This window comes from Salmo salar, chromosome ssa12 (genome assembly GCF_905237065.1).
Source record: "Salmo salar chromosome ssa12, Ssal_v3.1, whole genome shotgun sequence".
Lineage (NCBI taxonomy): Eukaryota > Metazoa > Chordata > Actinopteri > Salmoniformes > Salmonidae > Salmo > Salmo salar.
Genome location: NC_059453.1, coordinates 2,897,501 through 2,921,005, shown reverse-complemented (window position 1 = coordinate 2,921,005; position 23,505 = coordinate 2,897,501). Strand labels below are relative to the sequence as shown.

The following is a 23,505-nucleotide window of genomic DNA, read 5'->3' as shown; positions in this document are numbered from 1 at the left end:
ACACACACACACACACACACACACTCTCTCTCTCACACACACACACACACACACACACACACACACACACACACACACACACACACACACACACACACACACACACACACACACACACACCTGATAAACATTGCTACTGTGAGTGTTTGTGTGTTTGTGTGTGTGTGCTTTTTAGGCCAGGGTTTCTCCCTGACCCCAACGATGGCAGTCTCTACGTCCTGGGAGGAAAACACAAGGAAGGACTGATGGTAAGAGAGAGACGGACAGAGAGACGGACACAGAGAGAGGGAGACGGACAGAGAGAGAGAGAGAGGGAGACGGACAGAGAGCGAGAGAGAGAGAGGGAGACGGACGGAGAGAGAGACGGACGGAGAGAGAGACGGACGGAGAGAGACACGGACGGAGAGAGAGAGGTTCTGACGGACGGAGAGAGAGACGTTCTGACGGACGGAGAGAGAGACGTTCTGACGGACAGAGAGAGAGACGGACAGAGAGAGAGAGACGGACAGACAGAGAGAGAGAAACGACAGAGAGAGAGACGGACGGAGAGAGAGACGTTCTGACGGACGGAGAGAGAGACGGACAGAGAGAGAGAGACGGACAGAGAGAGAGACGTTCTGACGGACGGAGAGAGAGACGGACAGAGAGAGAGAGACGGACAGAGAGAGAGACGTTCTGACGGACGGAGAGAGAGACGGACAGAGAGAGAGAGACGGACAGAGAGAGAGACGTTCTGACGGACGGAGAGAGAGACGGACAGAGAGAGAGAGACGGACAGAGAGACGGACAGACGGACAGAGAGAGACGGACAGACGGACAGAGAGAGACGGACAGAGAGAGAGAGACGGACAGAGAGAGAGAGACGGACAGACAGAGAGAGACGACAGAGAGAGAGACGGACGGAGAGCGAGACGGATGGAGAGAGAGACGTTCTGACGGACGGAGAGAGAGACGGACAGAGAGAGAGAGACGGACGAGAGAGACGGACGGAGAGAGAGACGGACGGAGAGAGAGAGACGTTCTGACGGACGGAGAGAGAGACGGACAGAGAGAGAGAGACGGACGGAGAGAGAGACGGACGGAGAGAGAGACAGATGGAGAGAGAGACGGACGGAGAGAGAGAGACAGACGGAGAGAGAGAGACGGACAGACGGACAGAGAGAGACGGACAGAGAGAGAGACGGACAGACGGCCAGAGAGCGAGATAGTATTTTAATATATATAATAATAGTATACTCTATAATATAGTATTGTCTATATTTCTCCAGAAACTGCCCTTCACCATCCCAGAGCTGGTCCAGTCAGCTCCCTGTAGGAGTTCTGATGGAGTCCTCTACACTGGTGAGAGACATCAGTCATGTGCTGAGGCTGTCAGGACATCAGTAATGTGTTGTCAGGACATCAGTAATGTGTTGAGGCTGTCAGGACATCAGTAATGTGTTGAGGCTGTCAGGACATCAGTAATGTGTTGAGGTTGTCAGGACATCAGTAATGTGTTGAGGCTGTCAGGACATCAGTAATGTGTTGAGGTTGTCAGGCAATCAGTAATGTGTTGAGGCTGTCAGGACATCAGTAATGTGTTGAGGTTGTCAGGACATCAGTAATGTGTTGTCAGGACATCAGTAATGTGTTGAGGTTGTCAGGACATCAGTAATGTGTTGTCAGGACATAAGTAATGTGTGGAGGTTGTCAGGACATCAGTAATGTGTTGTCAGGACATCAGTAATGTGCTGTCAGGACATCAGTAATGTGTTGTCAGGACATCAGTAATGTGCTGTCAGGACATCAGTAATGTGTTGTCAGGACATCAGTAATGTGTTGTCAGGACATCAGTAATGTGTTGAGGCTGTCAGGACATCAGTAATGTGTTGTCAGGACATCAGTAATGTGTTGTCAGGACATCAGTAATGTGTTGTCAGGACATCAGTAATGTGTTGTCAGGACATCAGTAATGTGTTTTCAGGACATCAGTAATGTGTTGAGGCTGTCAGGACATCAGTAATGTGTTGAGGCTGTCAGGACATCAGTAATGTGTTGTCAGGACATCAGTAATGTGTTGTCAGGACATCAGTAATGTGTTTTCAGGACATCAGTAATGTGTTGAGGCTGTCAGGACATCAGTAATGTGTTGAGGCTGTCAGGACATCAGTAATGTGTTGTCAGGACATCAGTAATGTGTTGTCAGGACATCAGTAATGTGTTGTCAGGACATCAGTAATGTGTGGCAGGACATCAGTAATGTGTTGAGGCTGTCAGGACATCAGTAACGTGTTGTCAGGACATCAGTAATGTGTTGTCAGGACATCAGTAATGTGTTGTCAGGACATCAGTAATGTGTTGTCAGGACATCAGTAATGTGTTGAGGCTGTCAGGACATCAGTAATGTGTTGTCAGGACATCAGTAATGTGTTGTCAGGACATCAGTAATGTGTTGTCAGGACATCAGTAATGTGTTGTCAGGACATCAGCAATGTGTTGAGGCTGTCAGGACATCAGTAATGTGTTGAGGCTGTCAGGACATCAGTAATGTGTTGAGGCTGTCAGGACATCAGTAATGTGTTGTCAGGACATCAGTAATGTGTTGTCAGGACATCAGTAATGTGTTGTCAGGACATCAGTAATGTGTTGAGGCTGTCAGGACATCAGTAATGTGTTGAGGCTGTCAGGACATCAGTAATGTGTTGAGGCTGTCAGGACATCAGTAACGGTGTGTGTGTGTGTGTGTGTGTGTGTGTGTGTGTTTGTTTGTTTTGTTCTGTTTGTTTCTGTACCTGTATAGGTAAGAAGCAGGATGTGTGGTTTGTGGTGGATCCCCAGACAGGAGAGAAACAGACCAGCCTGTCCACATCATCATCTGACTCCATCTGCCCCAATGCACCACTGCTATACATAGGACGTACAGGTAACAGCATGTACAGGTAACAGCACGTACAGGTAACAGGACGTACAGGACGGACAGGTAACAGGACGTACAGATAACAGCACGTACAGGTAACAGGACGTACAGGACGGACAGGTAACAGGACGTACAGGTAACAGGACGTACAGGACGGACAGGTAACAGGACGTTCAGGTAACAGGACGTACAGGACGTACAGGTAACAGGACGTACGGGACGTACAGGTAACAGGACGTACAGGACGGACAGGTAACAGGACGTTCAGGTAACAGGACGTTCAGGTAACAGGACGTACAGGTAACAGGACGTACAGGACGTACAGGTAACAGAACGTACAGGTAACAGGACGTACAGGTAACAGGACGGTAACAGGACGTACAGGCAACAGGACGGACAGGCAACAGGACGTACAGGTAACAGGATGTACAGGACGTACAGGTAACAGAACGTACAGGTAACAGGACGTACAGGTAACAGGACATATAGGTAACAGGACGTACAGGACGTACAGGTAACAGGACGGACAGGTAACAGGACGGACAGGTAACAGGACGGACAGGTAACAGGACGCAGGACGACAGGTAACAGGACGTACAGGACGTACAGGTAACAGGACGTACAGGACGTACAGGTAACAGGACGTACAGGTAACAGGACGTACAGATAACAGGACGTACAGGACGTACAGGTAACAGGACGTACAGGTAACAGGACGTACAGGACGTACAGGTAACAGGACGTACAGGTAACAGGACGTACAGGTAACAGGACGTACAGGACGTACAGGTAACAGGACGTACAGGTAACAGGACGTACAGGACGTACAGGTAACAGGACGTACAGGACGTACAGGTAACAGGACGTACAGGTAACAGGACGTACAGGTAACAGGACGTACAGGACGGACAGGTAACAGGACGGACAGGTAACAGGACGTACAGGTAACAGGACGTACAGGACGTACAGGTAACAGGACGTACAGGTAACAGGACGTACAGGACGGACAAGTAAAAGGAAGTACAGGTAACAGAACGTACAGGTAACAGGACGTACAGGTAACAGGACGTACAGGACGTACAGGTAACAGGACGTACAGGTAACAGGACGGACATGTAACAGGACGTACAGGTAACAGGACGTACAGGTAACAGGACGTACAGGACGTACAGGTAACAGGACGTACAGGACGTACAGGTAACAGGACGTACAGGACGTACAGGTAACAGGACGTACAGGTAACAGGACGTACAGGTAACAGGACGTACAGGACGTACAGGTAACAGGACGTACAGGACGTACAGGTAACAGGACGTACAGGTAACAGGAGGTACAGGTAACAGGACGTACAGGTGACAGGACGTACAGGACGTACAGGTAACAGGACGTACAGGTAACAGGACGTACAGGTAACAGGACGTACAGGTAACAGGACGTACAGGTAACAGGACGTACAGGTAACAGGACGTACAGGTAACAGGACGTACAGGACGTACAGATAACAGGACGTACAGATAACAGGACGTACAGGTAACAGGACGTACAGGACGGACAGGTAACAGGATGTACAGGTAACAGGATGTACAGGACGTACAGGTAACAGGACGTACAGGTAACAGGACGTACAGGACGTACAGGTAACAGGACGTACAGGTAACAGGACGTACAGGTAACAGGACGTACAGGTAACAGGACGTACAGGACGTACAGGTAACAGGACGTACAGGACGACATGTAATGGGACGTACAGGTAACAGGGACGTACAGGTAACAGGGCGTACAGGTAACAGGACGTACAGGTAACAGGGCGTACAGGTGACAGGACGTACAGGTGACAGGACGTATAGGTGACAGGACGTACAGGCGACAGGACGTACAGGCGACAGGACGTACAGGCGAAAGGACGTACAGGCGACAGGACGTACAGGCGACAGGACTGACAGGCGACAGGGCGTACAGGTGACAGGACGTACAGGACGTACAGGTGACAGGACGTACAGGACGTACAGGTAACAGGACGTACAGGTAACAGGACGTACAGGACGTACAGGTAACAGGACGTACAGGACGTACATGTAATGGGACGTACAGGTAACAGGACGTACAGGTAACAGGGCGTACAGGTAACAGGACGTACAGGTAACAGGACGTACAGGTGACAGGACGTACAGGTGACAGGACGTACAGGTGACAGGACGTACAGGCAACAGGACGTACAGGCGACAGGACGTACAGGCGAAAGGACGTACAGGCGACAGGACGTACAGGCGACAGGACTGACAGGCGACAGGGCGTACAGGTGACAGGACGTACAGGTGACAGGACGTACAGGTGACAGGACGTACAGGTAACAGGATGTACAGAACGTACAGGACGTACAGGTAACAGGACGTACAGGACGTACAGGACGTACAGGACGTACAGGTAACAGGATGTACAGGACGTACAGGTAACAGGACGTACAGGACGGACAGGTAACAGGACGTATACGTAACAGGACGTACAGGACGTACAGGTAACAGGACGTACAGGACGTACAGGTAACTGGACGTACAGGACGTACAGGACGTATAGTTAACAGGACGTATAGGTAACAGGACGTACAGGTAACAGGACGTACAGGTAACAGGACGTACAGGTAACAGGACGTACAGGTGACAGGGCGTACAGGTGACAGGGCGTACAGGTGACAGGACATACAGGTGACAGGACGTACAGATTACAGGTAACAGGACGTACAGGTAACAGGACGTACAGGACGTACAGGTAACAGGACGTACAGGTAACAGGACGTACAGGTAACAGGGCGTACAGGTAACTAGTCAGTACTACTGTATTCTGACTCCATCAGTCCCCAACACACCACGTCAATTGTTCTACTCAGTTCTACTCAGTTCTCCTCTACTCAGTTCTACTGTACCCTACTCAGTTCTACTCTACCCTACTCAGTTCTACTCTACCGTACTCAGTTCTACTCTACTCAGTTCTACTCTTCTCAGTTCTACTCTTCTCAGTTCTACTCTACTCAGTTCTACTCTACCCTTCTCAGTTCTGCTCTACTCAGTTCTACTCTACTCAGTTCTACTCTACCCTACTCAGTTCTGCTCTACTCAGTTCTACCCTACTCAGTTCTACTCTACTCAGTTCTACTCTACTCAGTTCTACTCTACCCTGCTCAGTTCTGCTCTACTCAGTTCTACTCTACCCTACTCAGTTCTACTCTACCTTACTCAGTTCTACCCTACTCAGTTCTACTCTACTCAGTTCTACTCTACCCTACTCAGTTCTACTCTACTCTACTCAGTTCTAATCTACTCTACTCAGTTCTACTCTACTCAGTTCTACTCTACTCAGTTCTACCCTACTCAGTTCAACCCTATCCTACTCAGTTCTACTCTACCCTACTCAGTTCTACTCTACTCAGTTCTACTCTACCTTACTCAGTTCTACTCTACTCAGTTCTACTCTACTCAGTTCTACTCTACTCAGTTCTACTCTACCCTACTCAGTTCTACTCTACTCAGTTCTGCTCTACTCAGTACCACCCTACTCAGTTCTACTCTACTCAGTTCCACTCTACCCTATTCAGTTCTGCTCTACTCAGTTCTACTCTACTCAGTTCTACTCTACCCTACTCAGTTCTACTCTACCCTACTCAGTTCTGCTCTACTCAGTTCTACTATCTACTCAGTTCTACTCTCTACTCAGTTCTACTCTACTCAGTTCTACTCTACTCAGTCCTACCCTACTCAGTTCTACCCTACTCAGTTCTACTCTACCCTACTCAGTTCTACTCTACTCAGTTCTACTCTACTCATTTCTACTCTATTCAGTTCTACCCTACTCAGTTCTACTCTACCCTACTCAGTTCTGCTCTACTCAGTTCTGCTCTACTCAGTTCTACTCTACTCAGTTCTACCCTACTCAGTTCTACTGTACTCTACTCAGTTCTACTCTACTCAGTTCTACTCTACTCAGTTCTACCCTACTCAGTTCAACCCTACCCTACTCAGTTCTACTCTACCCTACTCAGTTCTACTCTACTCAGTTCTACTCTACCTTACACAGTTCTACTCTACTCAGTTCTACTCTACTCAGTTATACTCTACCCTACTCAGTTCTACTCTACTCAGTTCTACTCTACCCTAATCAGTTCTACTCTACCCTACTCAGTTCTGCTCTACTCAGTTCTACTATCTACTCAGTTCTACTCTCTACTCAGTTCTACTCTACTCAGTTCTACTCTACTCAGGTCTACCCTACTCAGTTCTACCCTACTCAGTTCTACTCTACCCTACTCAGTTCTACTCTACTCAGTTCTACTCTACTGTTCTCAGTTCTACTCTGTTCTCCTCTACTCAGTTCTACGCTACTGTACTCAGTTCTACGCTAATCAGTTTTACTCTACTCAGTTCTACTCTGTTCTACTCTACTCTACCCTACTCAGTTCTACTCTACTCAGTTCTACTCCTACTCTACTCAGTTCTTCTCTACTCAGTTCTACTCTATCCTACTCAGTTCTACTCTACCCTACTCAGTTCTCCTCTACTCAGTTCTTCTCTACACAGTTCTACCCTACTCAGTTCTACTCTACTCAGTTCTACTCTACTCTGTTCTACTCTACTCAGTTCTACTCTGTTCTACTCTACTCAGTTCTACTCTACTCAGTTCTACTCTACTCTTCTCTGTTCTACTCTACTCAGTTTTACTCTACTCTACTCAGTTCTACTCTACTCAGTTCTACTCTGTTCTACTCTACTCAGTTCTACTCTACTCTGTTATACTCTACCCTACTCAGTTCTACTCTACCCTACTCAGTTCTACTCTACTCAGTTTTCCTCTACTCAGTTTTCCTCTACTCAGTTTTCCTCTACTCTTTTCTACTCTACTCAGTTCTGCTCTGTTCTCCTCCACTCTGTTCTCCTCTACTCAGTTCTCCTCTACTCAGTTCTACTCTACTCAGTTCTACTCTACTCAGTTCTACTCTACTCTACTCAGTTCTACTCTACTCAGTTCTACTCTACTCAGTTCTACTCTACTCAGTTCTACGCTACTGAGTTCTACTCTACTGTACTCAGTTCTACTCTACTCAGTTCTACTCTACTCTACTCTACTCAGTTCTACTCTACTCTGTTCTCCTCTCATCAGTTCTACTCTACTGTACTCAGTTCTACTCTACTCTGTTCTCCTCTACTCAGTTCTACTCTACCCTACTCAGTTCTACTCTACTCAGTTCTACTCTACTCTGTTCTCCTCTACTCTGTTCTCCTCTACTCAGTTCTACTCTACCCTACTCAGTTCTACTCTACTCAGTTCTACTCTACTCAGTTCTATGCTACTCAGTTCTACTCTACTCTACTCTACTCAGTTCTACTCTACTCTGTTCTCCTCTACTCTGTTCTCCTCTACTCAGTTCTACTCTACCCTACTCAGTTCTACTCTACTCAGTTCTACTCTACTCAGTTCTACGCTACTCAGTTCTACTCTACTGTACTCAGTTCTACTCTACTCAGTTCTACTCTACTCAGTTCTACTCTACTCTGTTCTCCTCTACTCTGTTCTCCTCTACTCAGTTCTACTCTACCCTACTCAGTTCTACTCTACTCAGTTCTACTCTACTCAGTTCTACCCTACTCAGTTCTACTCTACTCAGTTCTACTCTACTCTGTTCTCCTCTACTCTGTTCTCCTCTACTCAGTTCTACTCTACCCTACTCAGTTCTACTCTACTCAGTTCTACTCTTCTCTATTCTACTAGTTCTACTCAGTTCTACTCTACTCAGTTCTACTCTACTCTACTGTCCTCAGCTCTACTCTACTTTACGGTACTCTACTCTTTTCTATTCCAGAGTACATGATAACGATGTATGATACGAAGACACAGGAGCTGAGGTGGAACGCCACGTACAACGACTACTCTGCCCCGCCGTACGATGAGAAACACGACTACAGTACGTACACACACAATGATAATATAATATACTACAGTAGGTATACACCATTATACTATGATGTACTACATTAGGTACACAATGATAATATAATGTACTACAGTAGGTACACAATGATAATATAATGTACTACAGTAGGTACACAATGGTAATATAATGTACTACAGTAGGTACACACCATTATACTATGATGTACTACAGTAGGTACACAATGATAATATAATGTACTACAGTAGGTATACACCATTATACTATGATGTACTACAGTAGGTACACACCATTATACTATGATGTACTACAGTAGGTACACACCATTATACTGTGATGTACTACAGTAGGTATACCATTATACTGTGATGTACTACAGTAGGTACACCATTATACTGTGATGTACTACAGTAGGTGCACACCATTATACTATGATGTACTGCAGTAGGTACACAATGATAATATAATGTACTACAGTATGTACACACCATTATACCATAATGTATGATGTACTACAGTAGGTACACACCATTATACTATAATGTATGATGTACTACAGTAGGTACACACCATTATACTATGATGTACTACAGTAGGTCACAATGATAATATGATGTACTACAGTAGGTACACACCATTATACTGTGATGTACTTATCTAGTTCTGCACAGTGCGATAATACAGTTGTTTCTACAGAGATGGCCCATCTCGTCTCCAGTGGTGATGGGTTGGTGGTGACCGTAGACAGAGAGTCAGGTACGTTTTACGGTCGGGTACATTACTGTGTCCCCCCCCAACCACTACCAGACAGGTAATTATTGTTCTAACCTACACTGACCTGCTACAATAAACACCTGCTACAATAAACCTAGACTAGTTTTATGTATGTTATTTGGTTATTATTTATTATTTCCATCTTTTCCTCTCCTCCTCTCCTCTTCTCCTCTCCTCCTTTCTCTCTTTCTCTCTTTCCCTAACCCTCTTCTCCCCTCTCCTCCTGTCTCTAACCCTCCTCTCCTCCTTTCCCTAACCCTCCTCTCCTCTCTCCTCCTGTCTCTAACCCTCCTCTCCTCTCCTGTCCTCTCCTGTCCTCTCCTCTTCTCCTCTCCCCTCCTTTCTCTCTCTCTAACCCTCCTCTCCCCTCTCCTCTCATCTTCTCCTCTCCCCTCTCCTCCTGTCTCTAACCCTCCTCTCCTCTCCCCTCTCCCCTTTTCTCCTTTCTCTCTGTCTTTAACCCTCCTCTCCTCTCCTCCTCCTTTCTCTCTGTCTCTAACCCTCCTCTCCTCTCCTCCTTTCTCTCTGTCTCTAACCCTCCTCTCCCCTCTCCTCTCCTGTCCTCTCTTCTCCTCTCCCCTCTCCTCTCCTCCTCTTTTCTCTCTGTCTCTAACCCCCCTCTCCTCTCCTCCTCCTTTCTCTCTGTCTCTATCCCCTCTCCCCTTTCCTCCTTTCTCTCTGTCTTTAACCCTCCTCTCCTCTCCTCCTCCTTTCTCTCTGTCTCTAACCCTCCTCTCCTCTCCTCCTCCTTTCTCTCTGTCTCTAACCCTCCTCTCCCCTCTCCTCTCCTGACCTCTCTTCTCCTCTCCTCCTTTCTCTCTGTCTCTAACCCCCCCTCTCCTCTCCTCCTCCTTTCTCTCTGTCTCTAACCCTCCTCTCCTCTCCTCTCCTCTCCTCTCCTCTCCTCTCCTCTCCTCTCCTCTCCTCTCCTCTCCTCTCCTCTCCTCTCCTCTCCTCTCCTCTCCTCTCCTCTCCTCTCCTCTCCTCTCCTCTCCTCTCCTCTCCTCTCCCCTTTCCTCCTTTCTCTATGTCTCTAACCCTCCTCTCCTCCTCTCCTGTCCTCTCTGCCAGGTGATGTCCTGTGGATGCAAAACTATGGGTCACCTGTGGTGGGTGTGTACCTGTACAGCCAGGACTCTCTGAGACACGCCCCTCACCTGTCAGTTGCCATGGAGACGCTGCGTTACCTCACCTTCTCGTCCCACGACACGCACACCATGAAGTGGAGCTACCAGTTTGTCACGGAGCAGGCCAGCACACACACACAGCTGGTGTAAGAGATATATATATACACACACACACACACACACACACACACACACACACACACGTTTTTCCAGCAGCAGACTATGATCGATAATGCATAAATGGACACCCTGGCATTATAACTGACATGTCGTTAGTAAAAATTGAAAAAAGGGTAGAAGCCTAAACAGCTGCCCTGGGGAACTCCTGATTCTAGCTGGATTATATTGGAGATTCTTCCATTAAAGAACACCCTCTGTGTTCTGTTAGCCTCCCCCCCCCCAGAATGCAATTTTAAGGTCCTCCAAACTTTTTTTACTATCATTCTCTATGTCATTTATCTTTGTTTCATAGTGTAGTTTCTTCTTCTTTTGATTCAGTTTAGTCACGTGATTTCTCAATTTGCAGTACGTTTTGCCAATCGGTTGTGCAGCCGGACTTATTTGACGTTCCTTTTTACCTCGTCCCTCTACAACCATACAATGTTTTTCAATTCCTCATCAATCCACGGGGATTTTAACAGTTTTTTACAGTCATTTTCTTAATGGGTTGCAGCATTACAATGTAATTCAAGGTGTTTCAAAAGCTTTTTACCGCCATTCTTTGTCATTTGTGTTGTGTTTTTTTAGGCCCACTCTGTATGTAGGGAAGCTGGACTCTCATCTTTACGCCTCCACCTCCCTGGTTCACGACGGAGTCTCTCTAGTGGTCAGTACAGCTGTCAATCAACAGCACCCAAAAAAAAAAAAAAAAACACTCTCAGTGGACAAAACCATTAGAACACCTGTTCTTTTTTTTTATGACAGACTGACCAGATGAAAAGATATGATTTCCCTTATTGATGTCACTTGTTATTAAATCCACTTCGATCAGTGTAGATGAAAGGGGTGGAGACATGGATAGTGTATGTGTGCCATTCAGAGGGTGAAGACAAAAGATTTAAGCCCCTTTGAACGGGGGGGTATGGTAATAAGTGCCATTGCGCAGCAGTTTGAGTGTTCACTGCAACGCTGCTGGGTTTTTACACGCTCAACAGTTTCCCCCGTGTGTATCAAGAATGGGTCCACCACCCAAAAGGACATCCAGCCTACTGGACACAACTGTGGGAAAGCATTTGAGGTCAACATGGGGCCAGCATCCCTGTGGAACGCTTTCTAGTAGAGGCCATTCCCTTACGAATTGAGGTTGTTAGGAAGGTGTCCCAAATGTTTTGTACACTCAGTGTCTACACAACACACAGCAGCCAATCAGCATGTCTACACGACACACAGCAGCCAATCAGCATGTCTACACGACACACAGCAGCCAATCAGCATGTCTACACGACACACAGCAGCCAATCAGCATGTCAGCACGACACACAGCAGCCAATCAGCATGTGTTTTAGTCTCAGTACTGTGATGTCATCATACACACCTTGTTAGGAACTTTTCTCTCTGAATTTGATTGGCTGATTTCTCTGACGTATTGATTGACGTGTTGCCACGGCAGCCGCGGGGCTTGACGCTGGCGCGTATCGAGGGACCGGAGACCGAGGAGGTGACGGTCAGAGAGAAGGGAGAGTGTGAGATCATCCCGTCTACCGACATACGATACCCGCCAGGATCTACCAACACACTGAACAACCAGTGGCTGCTCATAGGTAACTACCCGCCAGGCTCCACCAACACACTGAACAACCAGTAGGTAACTACCCGCCAGGCTCCACCAACACACTGAACAACCAGTAGGTAACTACCCGCCAGGCTCCACCAACACACTGATCAACCAGTAGGTAACTACCCGCCAGGCTCCACCAACACACTGAACAACCAGTGGGTAACTACCCGCCAGGCTCCACCAACACACTGAACAACCAGTAGGTAACTACCCCCCAGGCTCCACCAACACACTGAACAACCAGTAGGTAACTACCCGCCAGGCTCCACCAACACACTGAACAACCAGTGGGTAACTACCCGCCAGGCTCCACCAACACACTGAACAACCAGTAGGTAACTACCCGCCAGGCTGCACCAACACACTGAACAACCAGTAGGTAACTACCCGCCAGGCTCCACCAACACACTGAACAACCAGTAAGTAACTACCCGCCAGGCTACACCAACACACTGAACAACCAGTAGGTAACTACCCGCCAGGCTCCACCAACACACTGAACAACCAGTGGGTAACTACCCGCCAGGCTCCACCAACACACTGAACAACCAGTAGGTAACTACCCCCCAGGCTCCACCAACACACTGAACAACCAGTAGGTAACTACCCGCCAGGCTCCACCAACACACTGAACAACCAGTAGGTAACTACCCGCCAGGCTCCACCAACACACTGAACAACCAGTAAGTAACTACCCGCCAGGCTGCACCAACACACCGGACACTGATGTCATCTTTAATGTTGTGTGTGTGTGTGTGTGTGTGTGTGTGTGTGTGTGTGTGTGTGTGTGTGTGTGTCTCTCATCAGGACATCACGAGTTACCCCCGGTAGCCCACACCACCATGTTGAGAGACTTCCCGGTAAACCTGCAGCGTTCCGGTGACGCCGTTATCCCGACCCGGTCTCAGAACAAACGCTACACAGACCATCCTGTGAGTTACAACCCCCTGACCTTTGACCTATAACCCCTGACCTTTAACCTGAACCCCCACTCACATACAGACCATCTTGTGAGTTACAACCCCCTTACCGTTGACCTATAACCCCTGACCTCTCACCCTCACCCCCCTCCTCCCCTCCTCTTTAGTTCCAGTCAGTAGGTCATGGTGGTGTAGGGGGTCCTGGTGGTGACCCCTGACCTCTCACCCCCCCTCCTCCCCTCCTCTTTAGTTCCAGTCAGTAGGTCATGGTGGTGGAGGGGGTCCTGGTGGTGACCCCTGACCTCTCACCCCCCTCCTCCCCTCCTCTTTAGTTCCAGTCAGTAGGTCATGGTGGTGTAGGGGTCCTGGTGGTGACCCCTGACCTCTCACCCCCCCTCCTCCCCTCCTCTTTAGTTCCAGTCAGTAGGTCATGGTGGTGGAGGGGGTCCTGGTGGTGACCCCTGACCTCTCACCCCCCCTCCTCCCCTCCTCTTTAGTTCCAGTCAGTAGGTCATGGTGGTGGAGGGGGTCCTGGTGGTGACCCCTGACCTCTCACCCCCCTCCTCCCCTCCTCTTTAGTTCCAGTCAGTAGGTCATGGTGGTGGAGTGGGTCCTGGTGGTGACCCCTGACCTCTCACCCCCCCTCCTCCCCTCCTCTTTAGTTCCAGTCAGTAGGTCATGGTGGTGGAGGGGGTCCTGGTGGTGACCCCTGACCTCTCACCCTGTACCCCCCCTCCTCCCCTCCTCTTTAGTTCCAGTCAGTAGGTCATGGTGTTGAAGGGGGTCCTGGTGGTTCGGGTCCCAGCGGAAGCAGAAGGACCCGAGCGGGATCAAGATCAGGGTTGTCCTCTGTCCTGCCCGAAAATATATACCAGGACCCTGTTACCGTGGTGATACTGTCTCTACTGCTGGGAGGATGGCTTGCCTTCGCTCTGACTTATCCACAGGTTAGTATGTAGATGAGATGATGGTAATTCATCTAGGTGGTGGTAATTCATCTAGGTGGTGGTAATTCATCAAGATGGTGGTAATTCATCTAGATGGTGGTAATTCATTTAGATGATGGTAATTCATTTAGATGGTGGTAATTCATCTAGGTGGTGGTAATTCATCTAGGTGGTGGTAATTCATCTAGGTGGTGGTAATTCATTTAGATGGTGGTAATTCATTTAGATGGTGGTAATTCATTTAGATGGTGGTAATTCATTTAGATGGTGGTAATACATTTAGGTGGTGGTAATTCATTTAGATGGTGGTAATTCATCTAGATGGTGGTAATTCATTTAGATGGTGGTTATTCATTTAGATGTTGGTAATTCATCTAGATGGTGGTAATTCATCTAGATGATGGTAATTCATTTAGATGAGATGGTGGTAATTCATCTAGATGGTGGTAATTGATCTAGATGAGATGGTGGTAATTCATCTAGATGGGATGGTGGTAATTCATCTAGATGGGATGGTGGTAATTCATCTGGATGGGATAGTGGTAATTCATCTAGCTGGTGGTAATTCATCTAGGTGGTGGTAATTCATCAAGATGGTGGTAATTCATTTAGATGGTGGTAATTCATCTAGATGGTGGTAATTCATTTAGATGGTGGTTATTCATTTAGATGGTGGTTATTCATTTAGATGGTGGTAATTCATCTAGATGGTGGTAATTCATCTAGATGGTGGTAATTCATCTAGATGAGATGGTGGTAATTCATCTGGATGGTGGAATTCATCTAGATGAGATGGTGCTAATTCATCTAGATGGTGGTAATTCATTTAGATGGTGGTAATTAATTTAGATGGTGGTAATTCATTTAGATGATGGTAATTCATTTAGATGGTGGTAATTCATCTAGGTGGTGGTAATTCATCTAGGTGGTGGTAATTCATTTAGATGGTGGTAATTCATTTAGATGGTGGTAATTCATTTAGATGGTGGTAATTCATTTAGATGGTGGTAATACATTTAGGTGGTGGTAATTCATTTAGATGGTGGTAATTCATCTAGATGGTGGTAATTCATTTAGATGGTGGTTATTCATTTAGATGTTGGTAATTCATCTAGATGGTGGTAATTCATCTAGATGATGGTAATTCATTTAGATGAGATGGTGGTAATTCATCTAGATGGTGGTAATTGATCTAGATGAGATGGTGGTAATTCATCTAGATGGGATGGTGGTAATTCATCTAGATGGGATGGTGGTAATTCATCTGGATGGGATAGTGGTAATTCATCTAGCTGGTGGTAATTCATCTAGGTGGTGGTAATTCATCTAGATGGTGGTAATTCATTTAGATGGTGGTAATTCATCTAGATGGTGGTAATTCATTTAGATGGTGGTTATTCATTTAGATGGTGGTTATTCATTTAGATGGTGGTAATTCATCTAGATGGTGGTAATTCATCTAGATGGTGGTAATTCATCTAGATGAGATGGTGGTAATTCATCTGGATGGTGGAATTCATCTAGATGAGATGGTGCTAATTCATCTAGATGGTGGTAATTCATTTAGATGGTGGTAATTAATTTAGATGGTGGTAATTCATCTAGATGGTGGTAATTCATCTAGATGGTGGTAATTCATTTAGATGGTGGTAATTCATCTAGGTGGTGGTAATTCATCTAGATGGTGGTAATTCATCTAGATGGTGGTAATTCATTTAGATGGTGGTAATTCATTTAGATGGTGGTAATTCATCTAGATGGTGGTAATTCATTTAGATGGTGGTAATTCATTTAGATGGTGGTAATTCATCTAGATGGTGGTAATTCATTTAGATGGTGGTTATTCATTTAGATGGTGGTTATTCATTTAGATGGTGGTAATTCATCTAGATGGTGGTAATTCATCTAGATGAGATGGTGGTAATTCATTTAGATGGTGGTAATTCATTTAGATGGTGGTAATTCATCTAGATGGTGGTAATTCATCTAGATGGTGGTAATTCATCTAGATGAGATGGTGGTAATTCATCTAGATGATGGTAATTCATCTAGATGAGATGGTGGTAATTCATCTAGATGGTGGAATTCATCTAGATGAGATGGTGGTAATTCACCTAGATGGTGGTAATTCATCTAGATGGTGGTAATTCATTTAGATGGTGGTAATTCATTTAGATGGTGGTAATTCATCTAGATGGTGGTAATTCATCTAGATGGTGGTATTTCATCTAGATGAGATGGTGGTAATTCATCAAGGTGGTGGTAATTCATCTAGATGGTGGTAATTCATTTAGATGGTGGTAATACATTTAGATGGTGGTAATTCATCTAGATGGTGGTAATTCATTTAGATGGTGGTAATTCATTTAGATGGTGGTAATTCATTTAGATGGTGGTTATTCATTTAGATGGTGGTAATTCATCTAGATGGTGGTAATTCATCTAGATGAGATGGTGGTAATTCATTTAGATGGTGGTAATTCATTTAGATGGTGGTAATTCATTTAGATGAGATGGTGGTAATTCATTTAGATGGTGGTAATTCATCTAGGTGGTGGTAATTCATTTAGGTGGTGGTAATTCATTTAGATGGTGGTAATTCATTTAGATGGTGGTAATTCATTTAGATGGTGGTAATTCATTTAGATGGTGGTAATACATTTAGGTGGTGGTAATTCATTTAGATGGTGGTAATTCATCTAGATGGTGGTAATTCATTTAGATGGTGGTTATTCATTTAGATGTTGGTAATTCATCTAGATGGTGGTAATTCATCTAGATGATGGTAATTCATTTAGATGAGATGGTGGTAATTCATCTAGATGGTGGTAATTGATCTAGATGAGATGGTGGTAATTCATCTAGATGGGATGGTGGTAATTCATCTAGATGGGATGGTGGTAATTCATCTGGATGGGATAGTGGTAATTCATCTAGCTGGTGGTAATTCATCTAGGTGGTGGTAATTCATCAAGATGGTGGTAATTCATTTAGATGGTGGTAATTCATCTAGATGGTGGTAATTCATTTAGATGGTGGTTATTCATTTAGATGGTGGTTATTCATTTAGATGGTGGTAATTCATCTAGATGGTGGTAATTCATCTAGATGGTGGTAATTCATCTAGATGAGATGGTGGTAATTCATCTGGATGGTGGAATTCATCTAGATGAGATGGTGCTAATTCATCTAGATGGTGGTAATTCATTTAGATGGTGGTAATTAATTTAGATGGTGGTAATTCATTTAGATGATGGTAATTCATTTAGATGGTGGTAATTCATCTAGGTGGTGGTAATTCATCTAGGTGGTGGTAATTCATTTAGATGGTGGTAATTCATTTAGATGGTGGTAATTCATTTAGATGGTGGTAATTCATTTAGATGGTGGTAATACATTTAGGTGGTGGTAATTCATTTAGATGGTGGTAATTCATCTAGATGGTGGTAATTCATTTAGATGGTGGTTATTCATTTAGATGTTGGTAATTCATCTAGATGGTGGTAATTCATCTAGATGATGGTAATTCATTTAGATGAGATGGTGGTAATTCATCTAGATGGTGGTAATTGATCTAGATGAGATGGTGGTAATTCATCTAGATGGGATGGTGGTAATTCATCTAGATGGGATGGTGGTAATTCATCTGGATGGGATAGTGGTAATTCATCTAGCTGGTGGTAATTCATCTAGGTGGTGGTAATTCATCTAGATGGTGGTAATTCATTTAGATGGTGGTAATTCATCTAGATGGTGGTAATTCATTTAGATGGTGGTTATTCATTTAGATGGTGGTTATTCATTTAGATGGTGGTAATTCATCTAGATGGTGGTAATTCATCTAGATGGTGGTAATTCATCTAGATGAGATGGTGGTAATTCATCTGGATGGTGGAATTCATCTAGATGAGATGGTGCTAATTCATCTAGATGGTGGTAATTCATTTAGATGGTGGTAATTAATTTAGATGGTGGTAATTCATCTAGATGGTGGTAATTCATCTAGATGGTGGTAATTCATTTAGATGGTGGTAATTCATCTAGGTGGTGGTAATTCATCTAGATGGTGGTAATTCATCTAGATGGTGGTAATTCATTTAGATGGTGGTAATTCATTTAGATGGTGGTAATTCATCTAGATGGTGGTAATTCATCTAGATGGTGGTAATTCATTTAGATGGTGGTAATTCATCTAGATGGTGGTAATTCATTTAGATGGTGGTAATTCATTTAGATGGTGGTTATTCATTTAGATGGTGGTTATTCATTTAGATGGTGGTAATTCATCTAGATGGTGGTAATTCATCTAGATGAGATGGTGGTAATTCATTTAGATGGTGGTAATTCATTTAGATGGTGGTAATTCATCTAGATGGTGGTAATTCATCTAGATGGTGGTAATTCATCTAGATGAGATGGTGGTAATTCATCTAGATGATGGTAATTCATCTAGATGAGATGGTGGTAATTCATCTAGATGGTGGAATTCATCTAGATGAGATGGTGGTAATTCACCCTAGATGGTGGTAATTCATCTAGATGGTGGTAATTCATTTAGATGGTGGTAATTCATTTAGATGGTGGTAATTCATCTAGATGGTGGTAATTCATCTAGATGGTGGTATTTCATCTAGATGAGATGGTGGTAATTCATCAAGGTGGTGGTAATTCATCTAGATGGTGGTAATTCATTTAGATGGTGGTAATACATTTAGATGGTGGTAATTCATCTAGATGGTGGTAATTCATTTAGATGGTGGTAATTCATTTAGATGGTGGTAATTCATTTAGATGGTGGTTATTCATTTAGATGGTGGTAATTCATCTAGATGGTGGTAATTCATCTAGATGAGATGGTGGTAATTCATTTAGATGGTGGTAATTCATTTAGATGGTGGTAATTCATTTAGATGAGATGGTGGTAATTCATTTAGATGGTGGTAATTCATCTAGGTGGTGGTAATTCATTTAGGTGGTGGTAATTCATCTAGATGATGGTAATTCATCTAGATGATGGTAATTCATTTAGATGGTGGTAATTCATTTAGGTGGTGGTAATTCATCTAGATGAGATGGTGGTAATTCATTTAGATGGTGGTAATTCATTTAGATGGTGGTAATTCATTTAGATGAGATGGTGGTAATTCATTTAGATGGTGGTAATTCATCTAGGTGGTGGTAATTCATTTAGGTGGTGGTAATTCATCTAGATGATGGTAATTCATCTAGATGATGGTAATTCATTTAGATGGTGGTAATTCATTTAGGTGGTGGTAATTCATTTAGATGAGATGGTGGTAATTCATTTAGATGGTGGTAATTCATTTAGATGAGATGGTGGTAATTCATTTAGATGAGATGGTGGTAATTTATTTAGATGGTGGTAATCATTTAGATGAGATGGTGGTAATTCATTTAGATGGTGGTAATTCATCTAGATGGTGGTAATTCATCTAGATGGTGGTAATTCATCTAGATGAGATGGTGGTAATTCATCTGGATGGTGGAATTCATCTAGATGAGATGGTGCTAATTCATCTAGATGGTGGTAATTCATTTAGATGGTGGTAATTAATTTAGATGGTGGTAATTCATCTAGATGGTGGTAATTCATCTAGATGGTGGTAATTCATTTAGATGGTGGTAATTCATCTAGGTGGTGGTAATTCATCTAGATGGTGGTAATTCATCTAGATGGTGGTAATTCATTTAGATGGTGGTAATTCATTTAGATGGTGGTAATTCATCTAGATGGTGGTAATTCATCTAGATGGTGGTAATTCATTTAGATGGTGGTAATTCATCTAGATGGTGGTAATTCATTTAGATGGTGGTAATTCATTTAGATGGTGGTTATTCATTTAGATGGTGGTTATTCATTTAGATGGTGGTAATTCATCTAGATGGTGGTAATTCATCTAGATGAGATGGTGGTAATTCATTTAGATGGTGGTAATTCATTTAGATGGTGGTAATTCATCTAGATGGTGGTAATTCATCTAGATGGTGGTAATTCATCTAGATGAGATGGTGGTAATTCATCTAGATGATGGTAATTCATCTAGATGAGATGGTGGTAATTCATCTAGATGGTGGAATTCATCTAGATGAGATGGTGGTAATTCACCTAGATGGTGGTAATTCATCTAGATGGTGGTAATTCATTTAGATGGTGGTAATTCATTTAGATGGTGGTAATTCATCTAGATGGTGGTAATTCATCTAGATGGTGGTATTTCATCTAGATGAGATGGTGGTAATTCATCAAGGTGGTGGTAATTCATCTAGATGGTGGTAATTCATTTAGATGGTGGTAATACATTTAGATGGTGGTAATTCATCTAGATGGTGGTAATTCATTTAGATGGTGGTAATTCATTTAGATGGTGGTAATTCATTTAGATGGTGGTTATTCATTTAGATGGTGGTAATTCATCTAGATGGTGGTAATTCATCTAGATGAGATGGTGGTAATTCATTTAGATGGTGGTAATTCATTTAGATGGTGGTAATTCATTTAGATGAGATGGTGGTAATTCATTTAGATGGTGGTAATTCATCTAGGTGGTGGTAATTCATTTAGGTGGTGGTAATTCATCTAGATGATGGTAATTCATCTAGATGATGGTAATTCATTTAGATGGTGGTAATTCATTTAGGTGGTGGTAATTCATCTAGATGAGATGGTGGTAATTCATTTAGATGGTGGTAATTCATTTAGATGGTGGTAATTCATTTAGATGAGATGGTGGTAATTCATTTAGATGGTGGTAATTCATCTAGGTGGTGGTAATTCATTTAGGTGGTGGTAATTCATCTAGATGATGGTAATTCATCTAGATGATGGTAATTCATTTAGATGGTGGTAATTCATTTAGGTGGTGGTAATTCATTTAGATGAGATGGTGGTAATTCATTTAGATGGTGGTAATTCATTTAGATGAGATGGTGGTAATTCATTTAGATGAGATGGTGGTAATTTATTTAGATGGTGGTAATCATTTAGATGAGATGGTGGTAATTCATTTAGATGGTGGTAATTCATTTAGATGGTGGTAATTCATCTAGATGGTGGTAATTCATTTAGATGGTGGTAATTCATTTAGATGGTGGTAATTCATTTAGATGATGGTAATTAATCTAGATAATGGTAATTCATTTAGATGGTGGTCATTCAACGAGCTGTATAAGGCCCGAAGCAAACAACAGAATGCTCACCCTAGTGGCCCGGGGACTTAAATCGAGGGACATTTACATCCGTTTTACCCAATTTCTACCAGCATGTCCGATGGTGTTAAGGACTATACCTTATCAGTCACTGGCTTCATCAATAAGTGTATCGATGACGTCGTCCCCACAGTGTCCGTACGTACATATCCAAACCGGAAGCCATGGATTACAGGCAACATCTGCATTGAGCTAAAGGCTAGAGTTGCTGCTTTCAAGGAGCGCGACACTAAACCGGACGCTTATAATGAATCCCTCTATGCCCTCAGACGAACCATCAAACAGGCAAAGTGTCAATACAGGACTAAGGTTGAATCCTACTATATCGGCTCTGATGCACGTCGGATGTGGCAGGGCTCTGCAAACTATTACAGATTACGAAGGGAAACCCAGCTGCGAGCTGCCCAGTGACGCGAGCCTATCAGACGAGCTAAATGCCTTCTTTCTTTGCTTGCTTTGAGGCAAGCAACGCTGAACCATGCATGAGGGCACCAGCTGTTCAGGACAACTGTGTGATCATGCTCTCCATAGCCGATGTGAGTAAGACCTTTAAACAGGTCAACATTCACAAGGACGCCAGGGTCAGACGGATTACCAGGACGCATACTCAGAGCACACACTGATCAACTGTCAAGTGTCTTCACTGACATTTTCAACGTCTCCCTGACCAAGTCTGTAATACCAACATGCTTCATACGGACCACTATAGTCCCTGTGCTCAAGAACGCCAATGTAACCTTGCTTAAATGACTACCACCCTGTAGCAATCACGTCTGTAGCCATGAAGTGCTTTGAAAGGCTGGTCATGGCTCACATCAACACCATCATCTCAGAAACCCTAGACAGATTACGCAATCTCTATTGCACTCCACACTGCCCTTTCCCACCTGGACAAAAGGAACATCTATGTGAGAATGCTATTCATTGACTACAGCTCAGCGTTCAACACCATAGTGCCTCATCACAAAGCTAAGGACCCTGTGACTAAACACCTCCCTCTGCAACTGGATCCTGGACTTCCTGGACGGGCTTCCTGCTGTACTCCCTTCTCACCCACGACTGCGTGGCCACGCACGACTCCAATACTATCATTAAGTTTGCTGACGACACAACAGTGGTAGGCCTGATCACCGACAACGATGACAAAGCCTAAAGGGAGGAGGTCAGAGACCTGGCAGTGTGGTGCCAGGACAACAACCTCTCCCTTAACGTGATCAAGACAAAGGAGATGATCGTGGACTACAGGAAAAGGAGGGCCGAGCACGTCCCCATTCACATCGACCGGGCTGTAGTGGAGCGGGTCACGTGCTTCAAGTTCCTTGGTTTCCACATCACTAACAAACTATCATGGTCCAAACACACCAAGACAGTCGTGAAGAGAGCACTACAATACCTATTCCCCCTCAGGAGACTGAATAGATTTGGCATGGGTCCTCAAATCCTCTAAAAGTTATTCAGCTGCACCATCGAGAGCATCCTGAACGGTAGCATCACCGCCTGGTATGGCAGCTGCTCGGCATCGATGTTCCTTCTAAGCTGCACACCACTTCCTCCAGGATTGTCAGGCCGCACAGAGACGCATATGATTGAACTTTACTGAGTTCGCCCAATTAGTTTGCGCTATATACATTTGTTTGTTTACGTTACAGGCTTATTCTAAAATGGATTAAATTGTTTTTTTCCCCCTCATTAATCTACACACAATACCCCATAATGACAAAGTGAAAACAGGTATCATATTTCCATAAGTATTCAGACGCTTTACTCAGTACTTTGTTGAAGAACCTTTGGCAGCGATTACAGCCTGGAGTCTTCTTTGGTATGACACAACAAGCTTGGCACACCTGAATTTGGGGGAGTTTCTCCCATTCTTCTCTGCAGATCCTCTCAAGCTCTGTC

The 23,505-nt window shown here is 44.2% G+C and overlaps 1 protein-coding gene across 2 annotated transcripts in view; it reads left to right on the top strand.

Moving 5' to 3' along the window:
- The window catches only part of LOC106593080 (serine/threonine-protein kinase/endoribonuclease IRE1-like), a 74,098-nt gene that overhangs the window by 10,016 nt on the left and 40,577 nt on the right, over positions 1-23,505 (top strand). Inside the window, exons 4-13 of one of the 2 annotated variants that reach the window (XM_045690485.1) lie at positions 176-248; positions 1,269-1,341; positions 2,780-2,902; positions 8,745-8,846; positions 9,531-9,590; positions 10,680-10,881; positions 11,483-11,561; positions 12,345-12,495; positions 13,320-13,444; positions 14,185-14,379. In XM_045690485.1, coding sequence (XP_045546441.1) covers positions 176-248; positions 1,269-1,341; positions 2,780-2,902; positions 8,745-8,846; positions 9,531-9,590; positions 10,680-10,881; positions 11,483-11,561; positions 12,345-12,495; positions 13,320-13,444; positions 14,185-14,379 — 1,183 coding nt within the window. The remainder of the gene's footprint in view (positions 1-175; positions 249-1,268; positions 1,342-2,779; positions 2,903-8,744; positions 8,847-9,530; positions 9,591-10,679; positions 10,882-11,482; positions 11,562-12,344; positions 12,496-13,319; positions 13,445-14,184; positions 14,380-23,505) is intronic. The other variant, XM_045690486.1, reaches the window with a different exon arrangement.